Source organism: Oxyura jamaicensis, chromosome 12, assembly GCF_011077185.1.
Source record: "Oxyura jamaicensis isolate SHBP4307 breed ruddy duck chromosome 12, BPBGC_Ojam_1.0, whole genome shotgun sequence".
In the NCBI taxonomy this organism is placed as follows: Eukaryota; Metazoa; Chordata; class Aves; order Anseriformes; family Anatidae; genus Oxyura; species Oxyura jamaicensis.
Window position 1 is genome coordinate 9,577,273 of NC_048904.1, and position 22,596 is coordinate 9,599,868.

The 22,596-nt window shown below is 42.2% G+C and overlaps 1 protein-coding gene across 27 annotated transcripts in view; it reads left to right on the forward strand.

The window, feature by feature from the left end:
- Positions 1 to 22,537, forward strand: part of SLMAP (sarcolemma associated protein) — a 104,640-nt gene extending 82,103 nt beyond the window's left edge. For 16 of the 27 annotated variants that reach the window (XM_035338094.1, XM_035338107.1, XM_035338099.1 and 13 more), the window contains 2 exons: positions 738 to 872; positions 5,248 to 10,691. In XM_035338094.1, coding sequence (XP_035193985.1) covers positions 738 to 872; positions 5,248 to 5,337 — 225 coding nt within the window. In that variant the 3' untranslated portion in view covers positions 5,338 to 10,691. Of the gene's footprint in view, positions 1 to 737; positions 873 to 4,127; positions 4,218 to 5,247; positions 10,692 to 16,913 lie in introns of those variants that run through there. The other 11 variants (XM_035338095.1, XM_035338108.1, XM_035338101.1 and 8 more) reach the window with 2 other exon arrangements.
- Positions 22,538 to 22,596: the final 59 nt, after the last annotated feature.

The following is a 22,596-nucleotide window of genomic DNA, read 5'->3' on the forward strand; positions in this document are numbered from 1 at the left end:
TCAGTGATTTGCTGTCTGTGAATATATCCCTGAGAGGTTCCAGGGCAGGCAAAATTTGTCTGCAAAAGAATCCTCTCAAGTAATATAAAAATGTTATTGGTTATTTAATGAGAGATAATGGTGAGCTCGTTCTGAACTACTGCACTTGTATGTTCTTAATGGCATGCAGCATGGGCAGCTGCTACACTTGTCTAAAGTGGAAAATTTCTGAAACTCTGGACATTTCAAATGTTTGAAACCTAATATAGAAATGTAGCTAGTTATTCTGTGTTTCTAGACTTCATTTGTTTGTAGAATTCTATCTACTTGTGAATTTTTGTTAGTAGCGCGACCTCTAATAATTTTTCTGATTCTGAAGCAAGCTGTAATGTCGTTGCTGCCTGTTTAGTCATTAAGTGAGTTGTGTATTCTCCTCCAGTAGTAGGGGAGATCATTACATATCTAGCATGAAATTTATTACACTTCTTTGTATCATGCTAGATATAAACACAGAATTTACGCTTAATTATCCTGAAAAAGCATACTAGGAATCCTAGTTTTTCAAAGTCAGGAACAAAATCTTCATTAAAAAAAAAAAAAAAATCGAAACCAATATTTTTGTGTTACTTTTATTAAGAGGGAGTGTTCTGATCCAAGGCAAGTTATGCTGGGCAGAAAAGAAAGCTGGGTGCTAAGCAATTGTAAGCATGCTTTGGATGTCCAGAAATCTGCAGCCTTTTCTTTCTTTTTACATTTAGTATGAAAGAACACAGGCAGCTCTCTCAGAACTGAAGGCAAAGTATGAGATGGCTGAGCAAGAAAAACAGTCAATCACAGAAGAGCTTAAACAGTGTAAAGAAAACCTGAAGCTGCTACAAGAAAAAGGAAACAACGTAAGTGTACAAAATATTTGGGGAAGTCTCGTTATGACACCAATGACAATTTTGATTGAGAGAACACCTAAGTGTTGAATAGAAAAGGCTGGCCTTAGCAACAGGTCCATGTACCATATCATATGCAAAATTCCATTCTGGTACTACCTATGCAAATTTGCAGGTCATTACACTGGCACAACTATGCATGCAAGTTAAATTTACAGCTCCATGACGGTTTTAAGTATGGCCTTAGATATCTGCTGTATTGAAATAATCCAGCTTAACTAATCGTGAACCAGAACTAGGCAAAACTTTCTAATTTCAGAGACTGATACGTAAGTAAAAGCTGAGAAACCTGTGTCCAAAAGAGTTAAGCAACCTTTTTTAAGATGCTTTTATTTTATTTATTAGTGAATATTACAACGTTTGTTCCCTCCTCACTCTTGCTTATGCTTCTTAACAGTGATTATCCCTGGTCAGCTCATGCTTTATACATGTAATTGAACCATCCTTTCTATTCACTAATGGAAATCTTTTCTGCTACAATTAATTTGAGAGGTTCTATCATTAGAATTAAGTTTACAGCTAGGGACAGCTTTTTCTTATACTAAGATTTCTGAGATCCTCCAAATGTTAAGTGTGGCAGATGTGTTAGAAGATAGTTACAGTCTTTTTAGATAACTTACTTCTCTGGGATGGCCAGTTCATCTTCCTGTACTGCTGCCACGATCTGTGGTGGGTCAACAGCTCCTGTAGTAGTCAGTACAAAATAAAAAATTTACGGGTATTGTCCTCTAAAATCAGCTGTGTGCTACGTGCCCAAAGTTGATATGAATACTCTTACCGTGGCCCACTTACTAAAAGTAAACCTCTGACATAGTTAAGCAAAGATGTAAAGAACTCAAAGCTGTTCTCATGTTATCATGACTATGATGCTAATAACCTCTTGGAACCTGCTTCCTTTTTAGAATTCTTCTGCAATGCCAAAACAATGTTGAGTTACTGAAATAGACAGATGTGCAGAAATAAACAAACCCAAACTTTCTAATAGAAGAGACCATAATGAAATCATTGTGAATGTGAGACTTCCCGTTCTGTTAAAACACTAATCTCAGCCCTAAGGTGGTTAGTGAAAAAGGGGGGTAGCTGAAGGAAGAAAAATACTGTGAGGGGAATTGGAGTACCAGATGAAAGCTTGTGAGGTAAGGGATTTTTTTTTGGAAGAATTTGAGGTGGGTGTTTGAATGAAATGAGGAACTAGACCAATTGCCAAAATCTGTTTCCAGAGGAGCTACAAGAGTTGAAGCCCGGAGGTCAGGGTATGAAGAGCATCCAACCATATAAGGACTCGCAGGACAAGTTTGCTTATCCGAGCAAGCATTACTCACAATCAGCAATGTAAAATATGTCTATCTTGTGGATTATTTGAAGCATCATGGATACTGGGCTGAGCTCCAAACTCTAATTTTTCAAGTACTCTTGTCCCCTTTTTGCTGGAAACATTATCCGTTACTTCATTCTTCAGGGCAGTGTCCCACAGAGTGACTTCCCAGTGTGGGATTTGTTCCTTTTTGCAGCCCGTCTAAATCTGAGTTTTTGCGTATCTTCATATTCTAACAGCAGATGCACGTTGTCGATGAAGCACCTAGTTAAGTGCTCTTCAGCAATAAGAAAAATTTTATATGTATTTTGTTAAGTTCATGAGGGGGAAAATTTAATCATTTGGAGGCAACTTCATTTAACGTGGTGAATATTTATCATCTGTCTCATTTGTGAGACTTGAATGCGTGTAGCTTATAAATAAATCTATAAGATTGTCTGGTAAACTAATACTAGAAAAGAGAAGGCTTCTCTATTCCATTTAGAAACCCATTTAAATACTAAGATTTTATACTTTCCCTTTAGGAAGGATGAAGTTTTTTACTTTAAAAAAAAAAAAAAAAGCTTTGTGTTCTGAACCGCTTAGCAGCGTGGTGTACTATTTGTGCTTGCATGTTTGTAGTCACTGATTATTTCCTGATGCGCTTCATACGATGGATTTATTTATGTGAATGGTTGAGAACATGAGCTGCTCTGGTTGACTTAAACTTTTGGCGCTTTTTTGAACACTGCTGTGATTATTTCTACCAATGTGCTTTCTGTGGGAAGATGGCACTGTGATTTGTGGCACCAATGACACAAAAAAAAAAAATACTGCATGGAAATTAAGAGTGGCACACGATTTGTGAGATTCTGTTTTTCTATCTCAATGTTTTAGACAGTCTTCAAACCTGAATTGATTGTGTATTTATTTGGCTGAACAAAATCAGGGTGGCTTCAGCACAAAAAAGTTGTTAAGAAAATACAAAGCATGGTTTGAACTTAACCTCTGTGTGTCTGTGTGTGCGCACAAATATATAGGCTAAGATGCAGAGAAAGCAGATGTCTTCCAAGGACAGCTGAAAAAGAAATTAGGTCCATTTTTGCTTCTAGTTTATCATTTTAAGAATAGAAGCTATATATCCAACATGTGAAGTAGTTTACAGTTAACTGAAAATAATTAAGGAAGTATTCAGATTCTTCTAATAAAACCATAAGCTAAATGAACCCTGAAGTTTTGCTAGCTGGAAGTTTGGCCCAGCTGCATCATTGGATTTTTAGAATTGCATTTGCCCACAAGGCTGATGCCCTGCCAGAGGTGCTGATCCTTGTGGTGTCTCTAGCAGCAATATACTTCCCTGATTCATAGTACCTTGGTGCTGAATGTACAGTCACGCTATAACCTTACAGAAATGTCTGAACTACTGGATTTGCCTGTGGACATAGTTGTAATGAATTAATTAATGAAGGAAAAAGATGGCTCTTCCTGGAGGCTGGTGATGGAAAGTGAGAAAGGTGGAATGAAGAAGCAGCTGAAAAATTTACTATCTGGTATGAGTCTGGTATGAGTAACTTCCCTTAAGAAATCCAGTTTGGATTTCCTATAACTCAGAAAAGAAAAATGAAAAACAACAAAAAAAATAGAATTAAGATACAGGCAAATTCCAAGTTGAGATGAAGTTTCTTAGAACGTTTTCTGCCTCCTTCCCTTTATTTTTAAACATTCCTGTTCATTTGAATAGAACGGTGTACTAACTTTGTATACCAGATTAGATAATGCTGTATTGTGTTAGATGTCTTTAATACATTTCATTTAAAACAAAGCTCACTGACTTATTTTTCCCCTCTCTAAATCATCTTTACCTGATTGATTTATAGCACAAAGTGATTTTTAATATCCCTTCCCTTCTTTAGCCTTCCATATTACAACCCGTCCCAGCCGTATTCATCGGCCTAATCCTGGCTTTCCTGTATTGGTGTTACGGCCCATTGTGGTAGCGAAAGGTACAAGCACTACTGTTCAGTCGATGTATGTTTGTCCCTCTCACCTGTATGTGCCATTTCTGTATCAAATAGTGCATGGTGAAATGCTCACAGGTATTTCTTTACCTGAAGCAAACCCTTCATTTAATACTGCCATTCTGTCGATACTGATGAGCTGAGCGATCAACTAATCACTTAACATCTGTCTGATTTCTTTAATTCTAACAATGAATTCCATTCTAACTAGTTCTGAATGTGCCTCTTCTAACTTGGTCTCAGTTTGTCTTTAGCAAATGGGCTACCTTTTGCACAATGCTGTGATGATGCTAGGGCCTGGAAGAAAGCTTAATTGCTTAATTAACTATGAAAAAAATGAAGAGTTTGCCTCTGAATATTAATAAAAGTCAAGAAGCTTCAGTTCTTATTTACGGACTAAGAAATTCTTCTCTGGCTTTAAACCCTTATTTTTCTCACTATGGCTGTGAAGAAGATTGGATAAAACCAAGATGAAAAATAGGTGGTTGGTTTGTATTCTGACCTCTCAGCTTGCATTTCCTCTAACGTCTCCCAGTGTGTCCTTCTCTTATTGTCGTCATAAAATGTCGTGACAGTCCGTTGGAAATGATTTTGTTAGGAGCTGTTATGAACTAACGTCATAGACCTGGGTTTAAACCTTCCAAAGCCAAGTTAAAGATGTCAGTACTACGTACACCTGGCTAGCATTTGCTTCGCACAAGTGATGTTTTAAACATCTTAAGCCCTCACGTGTTTAATAGCAGATTTCTTTGAGGTGCGTACGGTAACGAAGCTGGAAATACGGAACTGGTTCTCCTGGGGACCTTCAGTCGTGAAGAGCTGTGGAACTCCCTTTGCCAGAGCAACACGGGTCACTGTGCCCCTCCAAGTCAGGACTAGCCTGCAGTAGGGCTCGTGGGTAACATTTTAGTGATGCCTATCAACAGGTACTCAGGACTTTCAGGAACCATGGGGTAAACTGATTAGTGTGAATTAGAACAAATATGATATTGATTTTTTTTTTCTTTCCACACAGAGACAATGGCCTTGGATGCCTGTGATGGCAGCTTTGGTTGCTGTAACAGCCGTGGTGCTGTACCCAGGCCTAACCAGAGCTTCTCCATGAGAACTGTTGTTGAATCCATACACCGTCCTCCCTTTAGAAGCTGGCAACATTCATATACTGAGGGAAAACAGATTAATTCTCTTCCTTTTTACCTCTTAATACAGCACAGCTCCGCGTGAGAACAGCAGTAGGGTCATTTGCTTTAAACTGTATAAAATGTATCTGTCTATAAAGAGGGAATAAAATTGTGATTCATCATACTGTGAGCAATATTTTTGCTTACAATTTCATGCAAGTTTTAAATTAGTATGTTGGGATTCTGAATACTATAATGGTGGCCTAAAGTAGGCTTCTTGGTACCAAATTATTTATAATAGCTAGGTTTGCAGACACGTGCTTTAGAATCTGATTGCCAGATTTAAAAGGAAAACCACATTTCTGATTTGGACACCCAAGCCAAGTAACCTTGCAGATACTTGGACAATGGATGCAGTGTGCTCAGTGCCTTTCAGTATGATTTTTTTTAAACTAGTGTACCATTTTACTTGCTGTTAGTCACTGAGCTGTTGGGAACAAGACTTAAGAAAACTTCTCTTATCACGCCTTTTGAAGGAAACATATTTTTCTTTGATAAGGATTGCTTTATTAATGACTTCTTGGGAATAAACACAATTCATGTCCAGCCTTAAAGAGATAGAGATACTGATGGTGGAGACCAGCCTAGAGTATTTAGTGTGCGCGTGTGCGAGTATAAGCATGTGTGTGTTCTTGAGTGAGCTAAGGTATTTCTGGGAGCAAACACTTGGTCATTTGATGGACATAGTGCAGTGGTTCAACTCACGTTAACTTTAGTTTGAATGTAATTTATTAAATTTCATATATTTAAAGAGGTGCGTTCTTTAAAAGTATGAATACTTTCTCACATATCACATTGTATCGATTTATTTTTTCAGTCATTTGATACTTTCTGATGAGCTGGGAAACTCTTTAATTAAGCTTTTATTGACATAACTTCATTAAGAGAACTGCAACAGTGTGATTAGCTGAAAAAATTCTAAGATATGTAAAATACTACAAAATTGGAATCATGCACCTGGTACTGAATTGTCAGGTGAATGTGATTTTAATTTGGTAGTAGAATTTTGTGCATCCTCATCCCGTGGCTGTAAGTACGATGCAGTGGTCCCCATTACAAAGTTTATTTTCCTTATCCAAGTACTATGCCTCTTGCTTTTTGCTGACTTTTAGTGGGAATCACTGTAGTTAGTGCTGAACTAAATGTAGACTCTAGTTGTCTTGTTCAGCTCAACAGTTCTGTCAAAAAAGTTTATTAAAGACTTTAATATGCTAAAGAATGGTAAAGTAAAACGGCTCTGCTAAAGGAAACTTCAACGTAGGGAGATAATCTCAACAACTGAATTGGCTTTAAACAATTCTATGGCAATCAACAGGTAGTTTAAATATTTAAATAGAAATTTAGTATATGATTTACCTTGTAAAGTTTTGAGGGTCATTGTCCTTTAATCAAAGGTTCTATCTTAAGTTACATGGGATTTGCTATTGGGAGGATTATTAGTTATGGAAAAAAGTCCACAAGTGACTTGTAGAAAATATTGTCATTTAGTTCATTCATTTCATCATTTTCAGTTGCAGGAGGCCACCCAACCACAGAACACTCGTATGCCAGTGGTACTCAGTACCTCTTGTATATAGGTTATTGCAAATATTGTTCTGAAATGCTTAACTTCAGAATTACATTTTTTAAAGTAAATAATTGTTTTAAATCTATTTTGTAAAGATATAAAAATACAATAGAATTTCTGGAGTACAGATTAAACTATTTGCACTAACACACGTGATGTGCATGATTTAATAAAATAACTTTACTCTCCCTATGCATGTTTGAGTTGAATCTCATTTGAAAACAATACTCATGCTAAGTTTCTTTTGTGCTAGATGTTGCCACAATTACTAGGCACAATGTCTGCAGCATGTTCAGTAATATCAAGACTTTTTTTTTACGTTGTATTTCACATTTGCACTGGTTTAAGTTTTCGTCTAGCTGATCTCTCTCCTGTCTGTGGCTTTCAGAAGGAAAGGGGGGAGGAGAGGGTCATGAAGAACTTGGGAGCATTCTTGCTGGGGAAAAAATAAAGTTTTTACAGCTGAAAGCTGGATTGCGCCTGTGGCAGAGGTCATGAGGTTGCAGGAGCAGTGGCTGCGGATATGGAAGGCCCTTCTGGGGGAAGGGAGCCTGATGCTGCCTCTGTTCCTTAGCATCCTGCACTCCCCGGTTGTCCCTTTCAGCCACTTTTCCAACTGATCCTCTTCCCTCCTCCCTGCGGGTAGCATGTAGACGTGGTGTGAGGAGGTGGAGCAGAGGCCAGGAGCAGGGGCCCCTTGTGGCTCGCAGCAGGGAAGGGGCTGATTTCCTTTGGACCCACACTGGTGGGGGGCCCCCACTGCCAGCGAGTGCCCCATACTGAGCAACGCTGCCTGTGACGTAGGCCTGGTTTTGTATTAAAGACAAATGTTGTGTTTTCAGAAATCTTTAGCGCATCAGAGAGCTGAAATTTGAGACCCAATAAGGCTGTATTAAAGGAGAAAGATTAATTACGTGCATGTGTGCATATTTACATTGCGTGCACAGATGCGTAGTACACATTGCATGGGTGTTCATGCTTACAGTTTTACCTGAGTTTCCCTAATACCGGGCCTTTCCCAGGAGTTCTTGACATTTGCATGTTCAAAATGATCAGGAATCAGCACAGTTCACTCCCTGAGGATCCCTGGAGAAGGGCTGGGGAATGGGAAGTCACTGTTCTCCAGTGCGTTGACACTAAAGCAGCAAGTGGAGTTTTGTAAGCAGTCGGTCCACAAACCCCTCTTTTCAGCTGGTTTTCATTGTGTTTGTTTATGGTAAATATCTGTGCTCTTTTACATTCTTTTTTTTTTTTTTTTTAGTTTCAAGGCTTGACTAGCTAAGCCTTGGAATTCCTGCAACACGAGCAGCTTTTCACAAGCATTTAAGATGCTCTGAATCTACTTGTAAAATAAGTGCTCTGAGCTTGAACCGAACTCTGAGGTTTTAAAAAGGTTTCTCATACTAGGAAAATACATCTGAGAGTTATTTTATTGGTTACTAGTTCAATTTGGAAGATTTATCATAATAAAATATCCGAATGCTTCTTCAGTTTTTCTCTGGTGTCTTGATGAGGCACTATCTTATTATTATTATTATTATTATTATTGAGTTCTAATAGCAATTCTGCCCTCCTGGGGACTACTACAGCAACAGGCCTTTGATGTACAACATAAAAAATACGCTGTAACTTTGCTGTTCCTTGCAGCTGAACTAAAGGTGTTCTTCCATTGTCTTCCTGACCCTTCTTCCAGATTCTCTGGATGTTTTGGTGCTAAATAGAGAGTTGTGAGCCTGCACAATATATTGCAGTTTCCTCATAAAACAGTCTTAGGGAGATTTAGTGTCAAATGACTGATAGCTGAGGCAAAGGTGTATTTTGAGGGTATATTCTTAATTTTTTTTGAATCAAGTCTTCTGAAGTATATCGTCTGTTCAAATTTTCAGTGTGCTTTACGTAACGTTTTTGAATGTCTCCTGCCTTAATCTGTGTGGCTCTATCGTTTGCAAGAGTAATTTCTTCAGCTTCAGTCTTCTTTGTGATAAATGCCCTGCAGATTCATTCCACCAGCAGCACCTGCGTGCTTTAAACCACCAGGTCACCGCAACCCCAGGGGCTTTCGGGAAGCTGCTGTAGCTCACACTAACTCTGCAAGGGTTGGCTGGTTTCCCCCTGGGGCCTTTAATCCCCTCTGGTTTTTCATCTGCCCTTAGCAACTTGTCTCAAGAGTTTGAATTTTCTTTAAAATATCAGCAGGTCACAGGAAAGAATTAGAAGCCATATTCCCTCTCCCCTTCCGTCTTCCAAGCACATACCTCTGCATCTGTTCCAAGGGTGATTTGTTTCTAGCCAACAACTGCGCTGAATTCCTCAGGTCCAGGTGCCTTGCTGTTCCCAGTCCCTCTGTGCCCTTCTGGATGCACAGTTCCTTCCTTCCATCTTTCCTTTCTTCCGTCCTTCTGTCCATCTCCTCGGGCAGGAATGAGGCTGCAGTTTGTGTCTCCCAGTCCTTCCTGCTTCCGTGGGCTTTAATTTTGTGCCAGCTAGTTCAAATTAGTAAGCAAAGGTTTGCCCCTAGAGCCAGGTTCTTCTGCTTGGAGAGGGTTGCACACGTTACTGCTTTAAAAACTGCTCCCATTTTACCAGATTTGGCTTGGCAAATTAGTGTAAGGCAAATTAGCAGTTGAAACAAAAGTTTCAGTGGTAACGGCCATCAGAGACTCAAATTTCCATTCATTCAAAGGTGGAGGGAATTCATATCTAATTACTGCTCTGGGTATCGCAGCCATAAAACTTCCCAGATTTTAATGTCAGAAACATAATGTCAAGCTAAATTACCGTGCATATTTTAGAAAGAAATCCTGATTTAAGAACTTCAGGAAAAGAATTGGTCACCTCTCTAGGTAAGTTACTTGAACAATTACGTACTCATCTTTAATTATATATATATATATGTATGAATTCATCTGGTTTGGGCTCCCAGCTGTTACATTTCAATATATCTCTCTTAGAGGATGTTCTACTACTGCAAATGTCCTGATCCAGAGATTTGACACACCATGACCAAAATACCTTCTAGTATTACTTTATATGAATGGATTGAGTTTAGTTTTTTTTCTTCATTCCTCCAATTCTTGTTGTCAGCTTCTAAAATTATATCTAATTGTATGAGCGTTATTTTTTTGGAGGGGATGCCAGAACAGAACATGCTCTTACAGCGACAACCTTACTAACATGGGATAAATAATACGTTTTGTATCCCACTCTGATAATCCTGTTTGGCTGCCTACCAGATCCCTAGGACCTTCCTGGTATTCACTGGCTTCTCTAACATTTGGATTTTAATCTTGCGAATCAAATCCGTGCATTCCTCACATCGCTCCAGCCGCGTGGTATCTGACCGCAGGATTGTTCAGCAGTAACTGCAGTAAGTGGGCAGCACAAGACAAAGCTGTTCCCAGTCCTGTTCACCACATCGTCAGCGTTCTTTTGTTTTTGCTATTTTTTGTTTGGTTTGTCTTTTTGCTTTCAGGTTTTAACAGCAATGTTGAAGCTTTTCTACATTATTGATCAAAAATTGTTGAATGGTAGCGAGGCAAATTCCAGATCTCTGCAGGACAGTAGAGAAAACACACAGTGATTGCTTCACTTAGTTTTTGCAATGTCAGCTGTTTCTTAATCTGGATTATTAGCAGCAGTGCTAGTAGTGTAGTGATCGTTTGTATTGGGCTGTCAGATGACTTGGAGAAGTCTTGGTAATAAATTTAGTTTTTTAAAAACTTAAAAAAATGAATTTTATTTAAAAAAAATGCTTTGATAGGTATAAATTATTCTGTGCTTGCATTCTGTACACGGAGTGATTCGATTAGAGGTGAAGCAGAAGCAGTCCTTTTCCCAAGGCCATACGTCCTTTCCTTTGCTCCTAGCTGTACTGCTGCCTGTTACTGCCACTTGCCTCTCAAAGGCGTTTCTAATTCCAAATTACTCATGTGACTGTCTGCATTTTCCAACCTACAGAGACTGAGCGTGATTTCCAGTGCTGGCAATGTAACGCTTCTAATGCACCAAGGGTACGCGTGCATGTGTGTAACTGCTCCCTGAGACCGCGCTTGCGTGTGGTGAAATAGATCGCAACCGCTTGCGTTTAGCAGCCCTGCGAAGGACGGTTGGTATGGAGATGTAATCATTTCATTGTGGCAGGACATACACTGAAAATGCAGGTGTGCCTCTGAGCATGTTCTCCCTTTGTCATATCTGATGAAGGTAAACCAAAGCTTAAGGAATTTTCTCAAACCTTATGAGGAATGAGAGAAAAGTGATCGTCCTGTTCCACTGGAGTAAAATGTATCCAAAATCTAGCTCGTATTTGTTTCAGTACCCTCTGATAGGAATTTCTTAGAATCACCCCCCACACACTGAGTGGTTAAGTAAGGGCTTTGGTATGGAATGGAGTTATTTTAATCTTTTTGTGCTAAACCATTATGTCAATATTATATTTATATTTCTTGTTAGGAGTTCTTACTCTGGAGAATACTTTATTGGATGTGTCATCAGCTTTGATGCAGCAACAATACTTGTCTTGAAGAATATAGAAACTCGTATTTAAAATGTTCTGAATATACAGTATGTCTTTTGGGATGAATAAACAGTAAAATTTACAAGAATAAATCTACAACACAACAGAAAGTTGATTTGTATTGTACATGGTCTTTCATTCAGCCTAACTCCCAGTTTCAGCACTCTACAGTTTCCCAGTAACATGCAGCACTGCTTTATTGCAACAGATGACATCTAATTAGTGAAACCACTTTAAATCCCAATTTATTTTAAAAGTAAGATTTTTTTTACCTGTTTATTTGGCACAACTGGGGTTCGCAGACACACGACGTTTCTTCCCCTGCTTCAAGGTAGAGCAGGGCTCCAAGCAGCGCTTGTTCTTGCACGCAAACCCAGGGCAAGGTGGGCTGGCAGGACGTGCTGCAGGGTGCGAGTGCAGCCCTGGTTTGTTCAGCGCCATCTTTCACAGATTTGGGGACATCATTCACGGATCATCCTGTAAGAAAACCAAAAAGCCTACAGCTGCTAACCTGTGCTGTAAATCCCGTGTACTCGTGGAGCTCTGATCAGTGCTGGCTCGGCAGAAGGGCCCTCACTGAGGGCAGGCAGGTGGCTCTCGGCGAGCTGCGGCCGTGCGAGGGGGAAAGTTTCCTCCACGTTCGCTGCATGCTTTGGATCCAGCCCAGGCTGGGGTTTGAGTTAGCATGATTGCACGCCAGGCCCTGACAAGCCCTGGTGTAAAAGCCTAGCTAGCTTGTCTCTTTTCTGAAAAGTTTGAGTTAACATTAAAACATTCTACCAGGTGCAGTAGATGTTGGCTTTTAAAGAAAAAAAAAAAAAAAGCCTGTAGTGTTAAACATATCTAACTGCTTTTCGTGGGTGTTGTTGGTAGCAGGTATTACTCTGTCTGCCAGTAACTTTGTCTTGGGTGCCTGTCTCCCAGATGCCAGTGCCAAGTACTCATCTTTAGACCAAGGAGACAAACAGTGAATTAGGTTTTTGGTTTTTATTTTCCTGAGTAATTCTGTGGTTGGAAAGTGGTGATAAAGATTTTTGTTCCTGAGAATTGAATATCAGTATTACAGGCTGCTTAGATGTGGTATTAAAGGTGTGCTTTTCAATTGCGTATGGCAGTCAAGTTCATCGGCAGTTTCTGTGTTGCAGAATGTAACTGGGATCTGACTGTGGCTGGGCATTGTAATAGAAACGTATTGCTCAGTATTTTTTCCCATTTCATACTTTTTGCAATGTAAGTGCACACGTAGCCGGCAGCAACTTCACAGTCATTTTCATTGCACTTGCTGACTGGGGTTGGCCAGGTGTCGTGTCTCTGCTGTCCTGGCCCTACACGTTGCAGCAGTACTACGACCTTCCTCTGAGACTTCTATGCATTACAAGTCTTCCTTAGTTTCCACAACATTCAGATGTAAAGGGCTCTCATCAGTCTGTTTAAACAGCAAATTTCATGTTGCTGCCATCACGCACCTGCTGCATAATACCATGTTTATATGTTCTCAATTATGTCCTAGCCAGTAACAGCTGATTAACAATCTCCATTATTATTACTTTACACTGTGTACGCAGTGAGCAAGGGTGTTCCCAAGTACATCCATGCCCCTGTTCAGGAGAAGATTGCTAATAGCAAAGCAACAAAATATCTTGACTTAAATGGTGTTTCTCATCTCAAATCTAGAGAGAATGATTTTATATATATATATATATATATATATATATATATATATATATAAATTTGTTCCAAGCTGATGCTTTCCCCAGTAATTCAGAAACAAATATTGGAATAATTCCATCAGAAAGAGTGCTTTGGGGATATTTCTTTGGTGGAACTGCATCGCTTTATCAGATACATAGGATCCTGCATCTGCTCGGGAAGTGGGTCTGGGTCTGCTGGGAGTCTTTGCTACTGAGCAAAGGAAGCTTAGGTGGGCAAAGAAATTCGTCGATGAAGCATTGTTGAAACATGTATCAGGATGGAAGATGTCGCTGTTGAACTGGCAGAGATCTTTCTCAAAAGCATCTCAATTCTACTCATATGCACACAAACTCATAATAGCAGTGGTGTTAATTTGGTTCATTTAATGTAAATGTTTTCCAGTTCCCATGAAAAACATTTCGCTGTAGAATATTAAAGCATGGTAAGTTTTAAAACCTAAAAAAAATAAAAATAAAGACAGCTGTTCTATTTTTTTTTTTTAGATTTTGAGCATGTATCGGAGGTTTTCAGTCCTTTTTGGTGTGAATATACTGTGAAAATACCAAGTTATAACTGTTTAAGGGGAAGGTTGCTACCTGTGAGACAAGCATGCAAAGCTGCCTGTTTGTCTTGACGAGGATTACCGTAGGTAATAGTAATACATGTGCAAGCAGCTGTCTCCAATTGAGGATGAAGAGGCTGATGAGTCACAGTGGAGTCACATCCTGTTAATGCTGGTTACGGACACCACCACTTCACCCTTCCGTGTTCTGACTAATCAAGGTGAAAAAAGAAGTGAAAAGAGATCTCTTGGAATGTGAAACATGGAAAGACAATCCTGAGGTCTGTTGCTATCCAAATCTTGTATGTTGGTAGCTCACCTGTTCAAAAGCAGCTCAAGCCAAGCGCAGCAGTTAGAGAGGCCTTGGCATCCAGTCAACCACACTTCCTTGGTGGTGGCTCTGTCTGCCTCTGCGTTGTATCGTGGTTGTCTCCAGACACAGGCAGATATGATGGCCTTGCTTGCATCTGGCTCTTCTGTCTGCCCTTCTCTGCAGTTGTGCAGGTTAAGATGATTCAATGTGCAGATGCGGGTTCTGGCGGGTTTGGAGACGTGGGATCTAAGGCTGATTCAGTAAAAGTGATTACATCTGCTCCAGCATGTCCTTGTGTCCAGGGTGGGAGAACTGGACCTGAGCAGTGCCCACATGATTGTGCTCGGAGCATTTGCACTCTGGTGAAAAGCAGTCTTGTATCTCAGTACCCTGCAGTCAGCCTTGTGGGGTGGGCTTTCAGCTGGAGTCCAAGTGGTGTGTTAAGTGTACGTACGTAACTTCTGTTCTATCGCTACACATTCCAGCAGTCATCCAAGCGGTGCGTTTACCTGTATTTTGTGGCGAGAACAGCAGAAACAGCTTGGTGTAGCAGGGCATTGTATAAAACTCACCTGTGCAATCTGTTCTAGCAGAACAAAGCCTTGTGCTTCTCAGTTCTGTTTTAATGGGATGGATTCAGGCAAAACTGAAAGCATTTCAGGCTTTTAAAATTCACTGTGTTGAAAGGGAGTCGATATTAATGGCAATTGCTGCGTCTGCAGATCTCTGCTGAGGCACCTCTTTGTTTGCAATGGGCAGTGTAAAAAGCATCCCCAAATATATTGGCTGCCTCTCAATAACTTACACTGGCATTGAAACTGGAGAGGAATTTTCTTCTTCTGTCTCGGCGCTGCGCTGCTTATTGCATGCAAAACTGGCTCTCTTCAACAAGGAGCTTCCACTAACAGCTTGAGATGTCAAAACAGAAATTTCAAATGCATTTTCTCCCACGTTTCGTGATGGAAAATGCTTCCCCTACAGCTTTCTTGAGAGAGTCCTTGCCAGTAGTTTCTGCTTCTGTTTTTCCTCGAGGATGTCAGGCTATTTTTGCTGAAATAAGCTACCTGTCAGCTTCAGCGTGTAGAAGCCCTCGCATCCTAAGCCATTCTGTCTCTGAGTTCACCGCCTCAGCGGCCCCGAGCTGTTGGTGTGGCTGTTCCCAGGTCACAGACATCCAGCCGAGGGCCTGGGAAGCGAGGCTCGGCCGGTGTCACTGCAGCCGGGCAGCAGGAGGAAGCTCCAGGTGTCTTGAGAGGAAGGAAATGGGGGAGAAACCGTGTGTTTGGGGAAAGTTCTCACAGCACGCAGAGGAGAGGCACGGCGGGCATCAGGAAGGGAAGGGTGAGGCGAGCAGACCTGGGAAGGAGAGGGGTGTTCCTGGGTTTTGTTTCAGAGCAGGGAAGCCCTCTCACGGCCTTGGAGGAGCACTCCCGTGTCCTCGGTCCCTGCCTGCTGTCCTGCTGCCTCCCGTGCTGGGCTGGTGCTGCCTGGTGGATGTCCTGCAGCCACCAGCGGCCTGCGTGGCGGGGAGCTGGCCTGCCTCGCGCAGGAGGCATGGCTTCAGAGGCAGTGAGGTGATGGCGCTGCTTACAGCACTGCCTGAGAGAGGGGCCCTGGAGACAGCATCTGCCTTCCTGCTCCGTGCCTGAACCTTTTGGGAAGCCTGCTCCATTCTTGTCCCCTTCCTGGCATTCAGCTGGGGCCCGGGTTTCCTGCTGCCCTCGTAGGTCACCACCTCTCAGCGCCGCCTGAGCGGCCGAGGCTGGGCCCACGTGAAGTGACTTCTGCTTTTTGCAGCAGCATCAGGTTGACGTGGAGCTTTGCTCACAGCATCAAGCGGGTGAACAACAAAGAAGGTAGCAATCACGTCCAAGGTCTTTAGTTAGAGATGACCTTCTAGTCACTGTGGTCTCCAGGGAGCAAAGGCTTTTGCCTCAGCCATCGCTGCTGCAGGAAATTAGGGTGAGGCGTAGCGGCGGTCACCTCGCGCAGTACGTGTGCCCTGTGCCCCTGGTACGGGGCCATCGCGGGGGCCAGGCTTTGTTGTGGGGCACAATGAAGGGTGACTGCGTCAGGAGAAGGTAAGACCTGTCGACCGCTTCTGCTGTAGGAAATAGGATGTTGGTGTCAGCATGTCCTCTGCGAGGGCTCGGTATTGTGTTGGCTAAACCCTGTGCTCTGAGTGAGATGCTCTCGATGCATCTGTTGCTTCATCCGTTGCTTCGTCCGTGGAGCTTTGCTTTAGCCATCCCTATGGTTACGGCAAAGATTCTTTGGAAACTTCAGAGAATCTTTGTTCTAATTTTGTTTTGTCTCGTTCTCTCTTGTATATAATAAGGTACAGAATATATATGGAAAAAATTATCTTCACTTAAATGTTTTCTTCTCTATACGCATGCAAATGGAAAATGCCTTATAGAGACTTCCTACAGTCCCGCAGACTCAGACAATGCAGTTTACAGTACTGTTTTAATGCAAATTTAATGTTAAGTAAAATGAGATGGTTTGTTATTTTTACCAGAATCAGATGTCAAGTGTAACAGTCTTAAAGCAAAACAAATCCAACAAACAAACCACTCCAAACCAGAAGAACTTTGGACAGCCCTCAGTGTGTGGCCTGAACACAGCAGTGGTATCGACCACGCAGCCCCCAGCTGTGCTGCTAATTGGGCCCCGCTTTTCACCCTCGTTAGGCTTTAGGGCTGGGTACACTGCCCGGGAGGACCCCCCCTGTTATAACACTATAACACTTAGCTGTTAGATGCATCTCTGTGGGAGGACGTTCAATTCACACCCTCTAAGTCCAAACGATAAGGTAAAAATAATCCCTTTTTATTCTCTCCTAAACAGAACTGCTCCTGGAAAGCAGAAACAAACCCTAGTAATTGCTCTATGTCCCTGGAGTCCTTAACAGAGCATCTGCAGACATGACAGGACCAAGACCTGCTTCGGGATCACTGCAGTGTTCAGCAATGGCAGAGATCAGTTCATGCATTACTCTTTAAGTGCTGTGTGTGTGCTCAGTGCGGTGGCATTGAAAGAAGATGACTTTATTTTCCTGCTGCAAGGAGGTTGAAATCTTAACATCCTGAACGTGTGGAAGGAGAGTTTTCTCTGACTGTCCAAACTCTCATAAAATGTAAGCTGGGGGGAGAGGGGAGGCCGCATGCATGCTTGGTATTAGAGAAAAAGCTATTTGTGCTTAGAATAATGGCAATACTTTTCAGTTACAGCTCTCCTGTGTGGAAGTTTAATCTCCCTAACATGGACAGAGGGAGAGCAATGAGAACTATATCACTTTTGACTTAGCCAGTTTTCTAGGAACAAAAAAAAATGTGTCAAGTATGTGTTTTCGGTTACTTTTGCACATTTTTAATCTATGCTTCTATTTATACCATGGCCAGTTTTTACACTCTCCTACCTGATAGGAAAGTTAACATGGTTGCTAAACTCTTAGAGGGAAGAGACTGGTTTCCTAGGTTTGATCTGAGCACCGTTACATTTATTAAGAATGACATCATCTTTTATTATAGAACAGGAACCTTAAATAGTTCTGGAAGAGCAAATTTTAAGAACGATGTCCTTTTGAGCTACATGTGATTCATCTTCACGCTGCATGTTGAAGAGGTGCCGTGTCCTGAGCCAGATCAGCTTTGTGAATCAAACTGTAATTTATTAGCAAAAACTATTCACTTTTTTTTTTTTCTTTTTTAACTGTGCGAAAATTAGTGCTTGCAGCCTGCTGGGAAATGCTAGGCAAACACAGGCAGCTCTTTTGTCCTCTTCAGGCTTCCTCCAGAAACCTGTTTTTGTACTCCTCCAGAGGCCTTTTGTAAATGATGCCTGAACCATAAAGTAACGGGAACCGCTGCCTTGCTGCTGTGATTCAGCGTGTTAGTCATTCGGAGAGGTGCTGGTGCTCAGGGCACTGATGAACTGTCAGGGAAGTGCTTGGTTTCCTACCGGAGAAAAGTTTGCTGGTGAAGTTTGCTGGTGTCTGTCAGAAAATTTCACCACGTTCAGGTTCGGCCTCCTTCATATAACACGCGCATCGGTTCTGGCCGTGGCTTAAAAAGCAGAATGATGCACCACGGCACGGCTGTAGTTGCTGCCAGGGGTGAACATCTGCTCTACAGCTTGTCATTCAGCTTTTGAAGTTGTCCTGTCAGCAGCCAACAGCGCTGTCCGGGCTGGGTTCACGCGTCGGTTTTGTGCCTGAGTGGGAGAGAACTCGCTCCGATGGGGAGAGCCGCGGCCTGGCGGGCTCCACCTCGGTGCAGGCTGGCCCTTGGCTGCAGTGCACCGATTACTCTGCTTGCTGGAGAGAGAAAGCCCTGTTTTCTCCTCACCTGGATTTTCTATGCCATGTTTACCAAAAAGAACAGATTTCTATTGAATTGTCACCAGAAAAGCAGGAACACGCTGCCCATTTCCTAGCACTCTGTGCATGAACATGGGCTCATGTGTCAGCAAGCAACTTCATGAGTACTTCATGAGAGGACACAAGACTCTGGTGGCTGTTGCCACTTCTCTCTGGCCTTAAGCCAGGTCTGTCTCATGAGCCTCATGAGGGTCAGATTCCTGATTTCTCTCATCTGGTTGTTGCCTTTTTTCCTTGTTGCTGCTTGCAGTGTTGCCAAGCTGTCAGCCAGAGCGGGAGAAACGCTTACAGACCAACCCATCAGCCCAGCACCTGGCCCTGCAAAGGGCTCCAGCACTGCTGAGATGGTTTGGAAGGGGCCACAGATGTGCTTTTTATGCTGTTTGCTGTGTTTCGCTTACTCTAATACGCCATCTCAGGCTAAAATCTGAAGGAAAATATACATTAGAAGACTGACTGCTTTTGGAGAGCCTGCCCTCATTTGGATATTTTGGGTGCCACCTTCACGTGAAGGTTCTCAGGAATACCTTAGGATGCCATTTACCTAGAAGATTTCCTGTGCCTGGTGACTTTAGGGACATGCGCCTCTTCTGTGGTCTTCCTAAGATCCTGGTTAGCCGTCTGGAAATCTCATCCTGTGATTCCTCCAGAATCTGGAAGACCTTTTGTAACTACTAATCCCAGAAACAGATTTTCCCTTCATCCTGTCTGTCAACACAGCCTTTAACTTATTTTTATGGGCTTCAGCACATGTTTGATGCATCACTGCCTTAGGACATGGTCTGTGTTTTCCGGATTCTTTCAGTGGTCATTATATCTACATATAGCACTTTCTAGAGAAGGGCTAATTTAGTGGGTATTTAATAGCATCTTCTCTTTGTCCTTTAAAATTCAGCACATCTCTTTGCACATCTGAAACAGGAATCAATGTAATTTAGAGTATCATGTGTGAAATCCTAGGAAGTTATGCTTTACAGCGCCGTTCATTATGCTTCAACAGAACTGAGTAATCTTTTAAGACGATGTGATGAAGATCGCATTAAAAAGTACTTTGATCCTATTGAAGCAAGGAGGGTGAAGCAAAAAGAATATCCTCAGCTAACTGGTGCCATACTACACTCTCAGTATTTTGCCTTTTTTTGTCTTGGCCACGAGTTGTTGTTTACACATCAAAATAACATCATTGCGAAGTTTGTTTGCATGTCTGAATGGCTTTGTAGAGGCAGATAGGACACAGCGGATAGGAACTGATCCTGAGTGCAGTGAAAGCTGTCGGACAGAGTGCCACCCACACTGGGGGAGGCCAGCGGGGTCTCTGCTGCAGTCTTGCCTTCAGCTGTGGCCCCGTGTTCGTGCAAGAACCTAAAGCCCGAGGCAGAGGTTCAGAAGAAGTCACCAGACGAGGTCTGCAGGACATCTTCCCTGGGGCTGCAGCAGGTCGGTGTAGTGGAGAAGGCAGAAAGCTGTCTTTGAATGTGCACAGACCACAGAGATGGGCTCGCCTGAAGCCCACAGTCTTTGTGGGCTTGTTTCCTTACGCCTCTGCACAGGAGCAGACCTTGGACTACAAGATCCTTCAGCCCATCCTTGTGTATCGGCAGAGCATCATGTAAAGCCACCTTCTGCTGGCCAGGAGCAAAACAGGGAGAGCTGCCGCCTCCTTTTCTCTATTCTTAAGGAAGAATTCAGACATAGAAATGTTTCTTGAAAGCAGTAAAAAAGCTTGACCTAATCACTGCTCTATATATATGCTTATGGCCCCTAAAAGGCCCAGCAGGATACAAAGCCACCGGTTCCAGTTCTCATTTTTGCCAGAACTTCAAAGCGTTTCCTTTCATGCAGTAATCTTAAAACTAGTCCAAGAAAACACTCGTATGATTACTTAGATATTCCAGCTATGCCACCAATATGGAAACTTGAATGATATTTTCCACAGGCAAAGCTTCCCTCGTTAGTGTAATGCAACAATCTTCTGCCTGCTAGTAGGGAAGATGCGACCTCCTCTCCACGGTCTGAGAAACGGTTGCTGCTGCTAAGGTGGCCAGCCAAAAGGACTGTGATGCACTGACAAACGGGGCCAAGACACAGTCACTGAAGTCCTATTCTATTTAGGGTTTGAATGTGTTTTCTTTTTTTTTTTTTTAATTGTAGTCATAACCTTCTCTGGAAGAGAAGCTTCGTAATGACTACCCAATATTTATTTAATAAACACTTTTCTCTTTTAATATTTGAGGCTATGGTTATCAGTTTTCAGCTACCCAAACTTTAAATAAAGGTAAAAGCTCACGTAACTGGTGATTAAAAGCAAAATGAGTCTGGGTGCGACCCATTTCTATCCCCGAGTCTTAATCTGTTCTTGAAATTGATGGAAGCTGTCGTTCACCTGGCTCCACCTGTGTGGCCAGATGTCATCCGGCAGTGCATTTATTTTGTTTGCGAGGCCATTGCATGGGCTTATTTTGTGCTTACTCACCGGGCTGTGGCTGCTCTGCTCCAGGGGCTATACCTATATTATGATATAAATGCATTACAAAATGAAAGAGATGTATTATGTTAGATTTTTTACAAATTATTATTATAATTTTTTGGTGAGTGCAGCTGTGCAGGCAGGGTCTGAGATCTTTTTCTGCTGGAATGACCTCACGGTAGCACTTGACCTGGCAGCCAAGCTGAGGTGGGTTTGTCCCAGGGCTGCTGGGCCCAGGAGATGCTGCGGCAGATGCTCCGGGTCCTGGTCAGGAGGAATTCCTGGAACGCTGAACGGCAGCCGCAAGGGTCAGCAGAGACCCATCATACTTGAAGTGGTTTCAAGGACTACAGGAAGTGTGGTCAGAAATGAAGAGATCATTCAAGGATCGTTTAGATGTAGAGAATTCCTCCTGGTTAAGCAAATATCATGCTGAGTTTCTCCTGGAAAAGAATTCCATGTGCGAGTTTGTATCTTTTCCAGATTTTTTGGGTTGGGATAGAAGAGAAACTTCTATTCCTACCAACTTAGACTGTGTCGGGGCTTAAAACTCCTTTCCCAGTTGGAAAGCTTGCAGTTAAGAAAACGAAATAGATTTTTATGAGCAATATTTAGTTCAAGCATTTAACTAATTTTCCTGCTGCACAGTTTGAGGTCAAAGTTTGATTCATTGACGTGTGGCAGCTTGAGAACTGGAATGGAAGGGATTAGGAGAGGAAGCAGACTCAGAGTTTAGGAAACATCTATATTTTCTTGTCCATTAACCCTTTTTTCCTACCCATCAAATGTATGTTTGACCTATGTTTCTAAATTAAGTGACACAGAAACGTTCCTACATGCTTTCCTGTACTCTTTTTTTTTTGCACATTGTCATCGGTTCTGCCTTGGGTGTGTTCAGCTTTGCTCTTTCAGGAAGGGAACCCGATCTTTCCAATTCTGGAGAAATGCTCTGGACGTGACATTGTTGTACAGATGCTGTGAACTTATACATATATTCCATTAGGTTAGAGAATGGAAAATGGGTGTTTTATTATTCTTATTACTCATTAGAAATAATTTTTAAAATAGCGCCCCGTTCACCATGGGATGTTCTGCAGTGACGCAGGCGTCGCGGGAAGCCATAGCCAGTACCTTCCTTCTGTGGCTGCGTGTTCGTGTGACTGCGTAGGTGTGCGTTTCATTCAGGGTTCCTACAGAGATCAGTCTGGGGATCTGTCTGTTACCTTTTCTCCTACCAGCAAGGCCAGCCTCCCTCTGTCTCTCCTTGCTGTCTCCCTGTTTTTTGCGTTCCCCCCCCCAGCAGCTTCTGCTGCCCACCACCTCCAAAACAGCCATCCCCTTCCCCCTTGTCAGTACTTTCATTCCTAGAGACGTAGCAGTCATCAATCCAACCTTGCTTACAGTACCCCCATAATATCTTGAGTGATGGTTCTGAGTGCTTTTCCTAGCTGTGTTCATAAAGCAGCTGCAAAAAGGAAAATAAAAATAAAAGCTGTCGGAGGAGACAGGTCCACGTCCTGCCCTGGCTCTGTTACTGTGGGCTGTGATTGATTTACTGCTTCCATAAATGCAGCAAGCAGCATTGCCAAACCCAGAGATTTATCTGGGGCCACCCATGTGCTATGGAAAAAAAGAAATAGAAAAGAAAAGAAAAGAAAAGAAAAGAAAAGAAAAGAAAAGAAAAG